Source organism: Candoia aspera, chromosome 3 (genome assembly GCF_035149785.1).
Source record: "Candoia aspera isolate rCanAsp1 chromosome 3, rCanAsp1.hap2, whole genome shotgun sequence".
Lineage (NCBI taxonomy): Eukaryota > Metazoa > Chordata > Lepidosauria > Squamata > Boidae > Candoia > Candoia aspera.
In genome coordinates, this window is record NC_086155.1 from 49,782,571 (window position 1) to 49,791,752 (window position 9,182).

General features: G+C 36.8%; 1 protein-coding gene across 1 annotated transcript; it reads left to right on the forward strand.

Moving 5' to 3' along the window:
- The first annotated feature begins 381 nt into the window (after positions 1-381).
- RPS10 (ribosomal protein S10) lies at positions 382-7,106 on the forward strand. The gene is made up of 5 exons (XM_063297627.1): positions 382-565; positions 1,879-2,050; positions 4,634-4,711; positions 5,207-5,262; positions 6,019-7,106. The coding sequence occupies exons 1-5, from the start codon at positions 416-418 to the stop codon at positions 6,058-6,060; spliced, it is 498 nt and encodes a 165-aa protein (XP_063153697.1). The 5' UTR covers positions 382-415; the 3' UTR covers positions 6,061-7,106.
- Positions 7,107-9,182: the final 2,076 nt, after the last annotated feature.

A 9,182-nucleotide genomic window follows, 5' to 3' on the forward strand; every position in this document is an offset into this window, starting at 1 on the left:
CAATGGAACTTTCATGTCTCTTCCTCTCTAGTTACTAGTTGCTGTTATTTTTGAGAAGGAGATATTATGTCTTGGTATAGGTGATGCGAGATTTAATTATTTCTAGTTCCAGTTAAAACATGGGACATGATAGCAGAGGGGTCTTCCTGTGACCCCTCCAGTCACAGCAGATTATATTGGCTAGTGGACAAATAATCCTGAACTAATATAGGTCATTTTTTCAGATGGGCTTCTTTAGCTTTGTAAGGGTTGAGATACACATCACTGTGTTTGTGAATAGTGCTTACCTTTCAGCGTTTTGGCAGAGCAATAAGCTAATGTGTTAGATTAACCTGTGCGGTGTTTCTTGACAAGTAGTCTTACTTTGAACTGGAGAAGAGGCTGCAGTTAACAACAAAATCTGTATTTCCCACAGATGTTGATGCCTAAAAAAAATCGTATTGCAATCTATGAACTCCTTTTTAAGGAGGGTGTGATGGTAGCCAAGAAGGATGTCCACATGCCTAAGCATCCAGAACTGGCAGACAAAAATGTGCCCAACCTCCATGTCATGAAAGCAATGCAGGTAAATGCTTATCTTTAACCAGCAAGTTAAACTGACCTTCGAATTGCATTGGTGGTGCAAATGGTTAGTTTACAGTAACACCTTTCAATTTACCTTTCTATACTGTACCTTTCTGTCCTTGCAAACCTTTCTTGCTTCCACCGTGGCCATACACTGTTACATACATTCTCTTTTGTTCTTTAAGCTTCTCATTTCTCTTTTTGAGAATCTCATCAGTTTTACAAACCACAACTTTATTAGTCTTTCCATTGCTTTCAGTACAATCACTCTATCTTATGTTTGTTTTGTTGTTTTCATTCTCTTTTTGACTAAACCATTGCAATATATTTACTGTGTACTGGTAATTCACTTTTGTATTGGGTGCACATTCATTCAGCGCCCATTCATTCTTGATCCTATCTTTTCTTGTTTTGTCACACACACTTCTTCCCCTGGGTTCAACTTATTTTTATGTTTTTTATGACATACTTAGCTCTTCCTTCTGTTTAACAAAATGGGCACAATCACTCTTTTACATATAGCCATTTTCGCTTTTTTTTTTTGACAAAACATTCCTTGCAGCAGATTACATATTACCCACCAATTTTCTGCCAATACTTGTCTGTCTTGAAATTTCTCCTATTATCCCGCCTACAGAAAAAATTCTACAAAGGTGTAGATTTATCTCCTTGCTCTATATATTGCCTTTTAAGTATAACTTACACTACTTCCATTTTCCCAGTCAGACACAACTACTGTGTTCTTCAGTATGTTAAGTGTAGTCCTCCTTGCATTGTACATTCTAACCCTTGCTGGGTTCTCAGCCACCAACACAATATTGTTGGCATGCAAAAGTACACATACATTCATATCCTCAACCATCCTACTTCTAGCTTCACCACAAGCATTTATTGTAAATGTTTCATTTTAAGAAAAGAAGGTTTATAATAGGATATGACTTTTATATTTCAGTAGTGCTCTAGAAATAATTTCAGGAGGTACAACACTTTCTTAACCTTCCATGGCAAGCTGATCCTGAGAAACTTTTGAAGTGGCATTTTAAAAATGCAGTTTCTATACTGTATTTTCTGTTGTTACCCCTGGTTGGATTAAGAGCAGACCTTGGGTTTGAAAAAGTTGCACTTTGTGAAGTAGCAGTATTTTCTAATTCTTGAATATAGAGGTAGAAGGAAGAACAATATTATCTGTTTGCAGTTTTACAGGATGGCTAGAAACATGGCTGAAGAGTTCAGGATAGAAACCTAGCTTAGTTAGCCTTAATTATGTCTTTAAAATCTTGTTTTCTGTAACAAGTAACTAGCGTGTCTTCCTAGTCCCTGAAATCCCGTGGCTATGTGAAGGAACAGTTTGCCTGGAGGCATTTCTATTGGTATTTGACCAATGAGGGCATCCAGTACCTGCGGGATTATCTTCACCTACCACCTGAAATTGTGCCTGCCACTTTGCGACGCAGCCGTCCTGAAACTGGCAGACCCCGGCCCAAAGGTGAGCTTCACTTTGGAGAATTAGAATTTCACTTGGATAGTTTTGATTTGTTAGTGAAATTTTCATTCCTTTTCTGGATTTTGTATTTATTGCCAAGGAAAGGAAGATGTTTTGGAAGGGTGCTTTAATTTTACTTAAATATTTATATCGCACCTCTTCTCAAGAGTTCAAAGCATATAATAACAAATCATTAATTAACAATTTAAAATATTCCTTAATGCATTGTTTAATAGTATTAAGTTGTAAAGTAGTTGGCAAAAATTTAAAAGATCCTTGAGATCCATTTCTAAAACAAGAATACTAAGTAAGTGCTTGAATTGGCATGTATGTTCAGTAAAGTGAGTGTGATACCATAAGAAAGCAGGGAGGCTGTAAGTATTGGATTCAATCTGCATAAATTTCTGAACAACTTCATGTAACACTGACATGCACAAGAGAACTTTATCTAAGTAAGATGGCAGCAACCAGCGATTTTCACAGCATCTGTCTTTCATGTGGTTCGCTTAATGGCCATTTCACTGGAATCAATTGTGGTTGCTAAAGGAGGACCATCTTTGATCACAATTAGATGCTGATCATAGTGCTAATCTTTGCTTTAGGAAGAAAATAATATGTGCTTATTGAACTAGTATCATGCTTTCTTGTCTAAATTGATTTTGGTTTTGCTTATATCACACATGCTAGCAAACAAGCTTTGCATTAGGTGGTTCTTAATTTTTTGAAATTAGACTGTTAGTAAAAATAGACTTATTCATTCTTGTATTTTTCTCTGAGAAGTGTCCATGAGCATTAATTCTAGTAACGCGTATAAACATGAACAATATTTTTTAAAATGTAAAATATTCCTATATGAGTAATACTTAGTCTGCTGTTAAATTTTCAGGGCAGTCAATGAAGTGTCTGTCTACCATTCTATCTAAGTTGTGTACTGCTTCATTTTCAAAAGATTCATGCATTGTTAACATAATTTGTGAACAGAGCACAGTGCCTATAATTTTTTCCCACTATTTGTACTATGAGGGACGCAGTGGCGCTGCGGGTTAAACCGCTGAGCTGCCGATCGGAAGGTCGGCGGTTCGAAACCGCGCGGCGGGGTGAGCTCCCGTTGCTAGTCCCAGCTCCTGCTCACCTAGCAGTTTGAAAACATGCAAATGTGAGTAGATCAATAGGTACCGCTTCGGCGGGAAGGTAACGGCGTTCCGTGTCGTCATGCTGGCCACATGACCCGGAAGTGTCTACGGACAACGCCGGCTCTAAGGCTTAGAAACGGAGATGAGCACCACCCCCTAGAGTCGGACACGACTGGACTTTACGTCAAGGGAAACCTTTACCTTTACTATTTGTACTATAGCCACTTGTTCTAAGTAATCTGACTTTCATCTGAATTATAGCTCTAAAAATGGGTTAGGTTGCAGATGAGATAAAGGTTAGTCAAGAAGTTATATCTCTTGTTGAAAAGCAAATAATTTCTTTAAATTGAAAAATGGATTTTTTATTATGTCTGTAACAGTAAAAATATATGATTGTGAAATAGGCAATAGTTTTTGTTGACCTCTTAAAAAGTAAGTAGTAGTTTTAAGAGGATTGACAAATTTGGATGTTTGAAATCATCTCTCAATAAAGTGGATTCTGGTTCACCAGGTAAAGACTAGGGGTGTGCTGCACTTTAAATCTGAAGCCAAAAAGGTGCTTTGGAATGATGTATGCCCTCTATTGGCTCCTCTTTAAAGAAGCTGTGTCTTCCTAGGTTTACGCATTAGCTGTACTATCCCAGGAAGATACACCATTGAATTAATAAGGCATGGTTTGCAACCAAGTATTTCAGAGCCCACATGAATGTGCCTTAACCAAATCTGTATTTTCCTAGGGTTATGTGGCTACCATGTTAACCCAGGAAAAGACACTGCTGTTTTAAGAAAGTATTGACAGCGTGCATGCCTATACCCACTCTGAAGCACCTTTTGGCTTTGTGTTTAAAGCGCAGCACTTCCCTAATGAAGACAGAATTTTGGTCCTGATAGGACATTGTGACTAGTTCAGTAGACTTGTTTGCAACACTGGCATGTGATTCGACTAGGTTTGGATGTATTTCTCATTTAATTCAGAGTGAGTTATAGGTACAATTTGAATGTATAACTATAGCTGGCATTATGGTGCATGGTTTATCCAATTGGATTGACAGGATGGGCTTTTGGAATGCTAGAGCACAGCAAATGGACAATATAGGAGAAAGAGCTTAAAATAAGGTTTGGGGCAACTTAAAATAATAATCGTCAATGAGACTGATGTGAAGACAAAATAACTGCCTAGAGTCATCATTTTTATACTTGGTTCCAGTGAATCCAGTGAATATGGAAGATACAGTGAATTCCAGTGAATATGGAAGATACAGAAAAAAGATTTGCATCTAGCTCTGGTTGATTTAGCTTTTACCAAACAATTGATATTATCAAACTTTTTTATCTATCTCCAAAAGTAATAATACTAATTTCATTGTAAATACTACTGAATCATAATTTTGCATCTTTGGACTATTTAGCTAGAATCAGTTCAAACTAAATTGTGATGTTTTGATTTTTTTAGGATTGGAGGGGGAACGTCCTGCTCGTCTTACACGAGGAGAAGCTGATAGGGATACCTATAGACGAAGTGCAGCTCCTCGTAAGTATTAACTTTATGGCTGAACTAAAGAGCTAACTAGAAAGCAGAAGAAACACAGGAAGGTTGATCTAGCTCTGGTGCCTGTCAGTTACTTGTTGGTAGGATCTTGTCCATCTCTCAATAGGCAAGCTGGGTATTCTTTGCTGTGAATATAAGCATAACATGGATGAACTATAGCCCTGGCCATGAACCTTTGCAAGGGAAGTATGGTCCCTTCAATTGTGTTATGCTTTGGAAGTGTTTAGAAAGACAGTGTTATTGTGGAAAACAATTTCATCCAAGCTTTGGAAGGGACTGGACCTTGTCATTCTTTACAAGCAGGGAAAGGAACGCTTGCTAGGGTGAGATCATTGTACAGATTTCAGCAATAAAATTGCATAACTGACTAAGTTATACCTGGACTTCTAGTATCCTAATAAATTTTAGGCACATCTAAATACAATAGAAATCTCCATATATGGCGTTCTTATCTTAAGTAATATTTTTTGTTCTCAGCTGGTGCAGACAAAAAGGCAGAAGCTGGTGCTGGGTCAGCTACTGAATTTCAGTTTGTAAGTATAATGTATTTTACTGTGCTTAATGCATGCTAAAAGTTACAGTTTAGTTTAAATATAAAAGTTAAAGAAGAGCATGCCATGATGACTAGGTAGTGCAAGCTCCAGTCAAGCACTAGTCATGAGAATTTAATTGTATTAATGTTCCTAGAGGAAACATCCTGTTGCGTTAAAAATGTATCTGGTTGAATAGAACTTAGATTATCATTATCTGTACAGGTAGAAATGTGGATCCAAATATAAATTGGCTGTAAAATACTGTTTATGAGAGTATTTTTCTTGCTTGTTTCAGCAGTGATGATGTGGTACACCTAGGGAGCTTCTATCCATTGTACAAATAATGGCAACTAAATAGAGAAAATAGGCTTACTAATACAGGATTGCTTCTGTTTCGTTTTGAGCTATGGTTTTAATTTCATTCTTTTCCCCAGCGTAATATGAGGGCTACCTGGAGGAGTTTTAATAAGTTTACTTTAGCCACTTATTGACCAGGTTGCACCCTGACTGGGAGATGTAATTTCAAGTGTTTTAGCTATGGCTGCTTATCTTTTGCTCCTGTCCTTTAGTTTTTCTATCTGGAGTATTGAATTAGAATCTCTTTTTGTCCAAATGCACAATAGTTTGAATGATGGCATCACTGTCCTACCTTAATGCTCCTGGTTTACTTATTTTCAAGTCCTTTCAGCTCTGTTTTTCTTTGACTCATGCAGTAATTGTGGAACAAACTTGTAATGTTTTCTTTTCAATTTACAGAGAGGTGGATTTGGACGTGGACGTGGTCAGCCACCTCAGTAGAAAGCTGTTGCTGTTTGGTTGCATCTTGTGTATAATAAATAGGTGAAAAAAAATCACTGTATCCTTGAATCATTTAATTAACATGCTAAAATTGTGAAGCATTTGTAGGGCTGCTGGGGTCTAGCACTTGCTTTCATATGTGGGAGTTATATCCCAGAAATAGACTTACGGGGAATCTTGGCTGCTTAAAAAGTATATTCCAAATTTTCATGGGTTCAGAGGAGGTTCCCAATTAGATGAAGACTTTGTAGTAGCCATTTTTCCTGATCTTACTAGCCATATAGCACCAATCTCGTGTCTTGATAGCGTCATCCTGTTTGCTGAAATAGTATCCTTCGGATAGTAATTTGTCCAAAATTAACCATTTTTGTGTATAGTTTACTCTAATCCTGAATGTGAGTTTCCTTAGCTCATTCCATTGAGGTTTGGGATTATGTTGTTCTTGTTATTATGTTGCGGCCTCTTTCATCTGGGAGCCCAAGATGGCTCACATGAAGGTTGGTCTCACTTTGTTTTATTCTCAGAACAACCACCCGTATGAAGTGAGTTGGGCTTAAAAGTGTGTGACTGGTCTGAAGTCATCCGGTGAGCTCTATGGTCAAGTGAGGATTTAAACCTGGTCCCAGTCCCAAAACTTAATGACTACACTTTTCCTGGTTCTAGCCCTTATAACTGCTGGAAATGGAACATTAGTTGGGGAACAATCTCTTGACAAGCAGTTGTAGCCATTAATCTTTATGATAACTGTGTGTCACAGCTCACTATCTGTTTTACCAGTGGAGAATTCAAGTGACCTGCACAAAAATACCTGATGAACCAAGTCTTTGCTGGCACCTGAACTCCAGTGGAAGTCAGCTGATCTTCAGTTTGGTGTTTGGAAGCACTACTGAAAGAAAATATGAGTAATAAGCGTATTGTTGAATAGTAAAGATGTGTATTTACTATTTATGAACTCACACAGGATTTGCTTCAGCTATGTGATAAAATGGGCTTGATCAACAAAAGCTTTTGTGAAATAAATTTGCTAATCTTTTAAGATACACAAATTTTTGTTCGTTTTTACTATGCCAGATCAACAGAGCCACTTCATTTGGAAACTAAAATGTCCAGTGATTCAGGAACTTGTTACGGTTTCCAACATAGTACATAGTTGGCTACGAGATACTGCATTAATGTGAAAGGAGTATGTTACTCTTGTTAATGTACATGGCTATATTACAGTATTCCAAAACTAGGTATATTAAGCTTACTCTATTCATTTTACTGGACAGATTTGATTAAAATCAAGCAATTTCTGCCTAGCATTCAATAATAATGTTAAAAGGTACTTATTTTAGATATATTAGGACTTAGATATTGTTGTGCTTAATAGCCTGTTATGTCTAAATGAAGCATGTAGCTGGATATACAGCCTCCTAGAGATTTAGGTGGCTAATTATACAGTTTGGGCATAGACACTTTATTTGGATGTATACAAAGTATATCTACATATATACTTCAGCTATTTTTATCACAGCAGCTATGTCTGAACATTGAGCTAAGCCTGTGGTGCTATTTGAGACAGTTATTTCATTTTGCTGCTTGGCCATTTCTGTGTAAAATACATGTACAGTTGTGATTATGAGTGAAACCGTATGGTTGCTACAAACCTGAATTTATTTTTAATAACTTGATATGGACCTTAACAAAAATCCCATTCAACATTATTGATTGCATATGGTGTTTTGGCCCTCGCTTATAGAATGTTTAGACTGAAAACCAAAACTTGTTTACTAGTTATCGAGTGGCTTATAGTGGAGAACCAAGCATCCTGAAAACAAAATACAGCTTATCAAAGTGTCTTAAAAATGCCCTGAGATACTCAGTAACCCCTCCCTCGCCAGAAATCATTATTTCAAACAAGCAACTGCACCAGTCAATTTTGAATTTAAAAATTACAGATCCATAATAGAGCTAATAGACTTGCTGATATTTGAAGAACATTCTTGCTTTATTTTAGATGAAGATGCAGCCTATTAAATACATTATTAACATTCAGATCAAGATTATTTATGAAGATAAAGCTTCAACGGTTTTAGAAATGTCCCATGTAGCTGGTCCTATAAATAATATTTGTTTTACTGAAGAACAGTTGTGACTGTCCTTTGGCTAATTAATGCATTTGTTCATATTATCCACAATTCATTGGTCAGTACCAGAATAAGGTAAGTGCCATTTCTTTATTTTTTTTAATTTGAAAAATAAAAAAAGTACCAGGCTTGATATAAAATGAACAAGAAAAGTAAACAGGACATAATCAAAAATACATTTTAAATGGAGTGTGTGTGTGTGTAGTATTGAGGAAACAAATTTGACTGAATTTGTAGTTTTTCAGAGCTTGGTGTTAGTTTTTCAGCTAAATAATTTTTACCTTTCTATATACTACTGGGAAATATAGAAGAGAACCAACCTCAAGTTCATTGTGTAATATCTGGGGCCATTTTTCTCAATTTCTTCAAAATCAGTCAAAAGCACTACGCTGGGGATTGCTACCAAAAATAATACATTCCATTTGGTTTACATCAGTAGCTATTTCTGACTTACGGGATTTCCAGTTATTGCAAGCAATTAGCAAATCCAATGTCAGCTTTACTTCCATAATTTCATCAGTATACATTAATTAGTTATTCATGTGAGGTAGGCTGAACTGAGAGAGCCAGTTTGGTTTGGTGGTTAAGGCAGCAGGCTAAAAACTGGGAGACTGATGGCCTAGGAAGAGAAAAGGTTGAGCTCGTTCAGTGTGACTCATTCAGTCATCCAATGAATTTCAGTGTTTGAGGAAGCTTAAGCCTGAGTCTTCTCACTGCTAGACCTATACTTTTAAGCATCACTACACTGTACTGGCTCTAACCCTACTAGTTATTTGATAAAAATGATTTGAATCTCTAGAGAGCTCTACTGTAGGATTCTGTGGCTTCTGGAAGGATGGCATATCATGAGCATATACACCAGCAAGCTGGAGGCTGAAATAACTTCTGGAATTGATCCTAACCTAAAAATAGCTGCTGAACGCTGATAATGTCTTCTGCAACTTGACCAGTTCTTGTTCTAATCATTGTGATCATGGATGGCTAACTAATAAG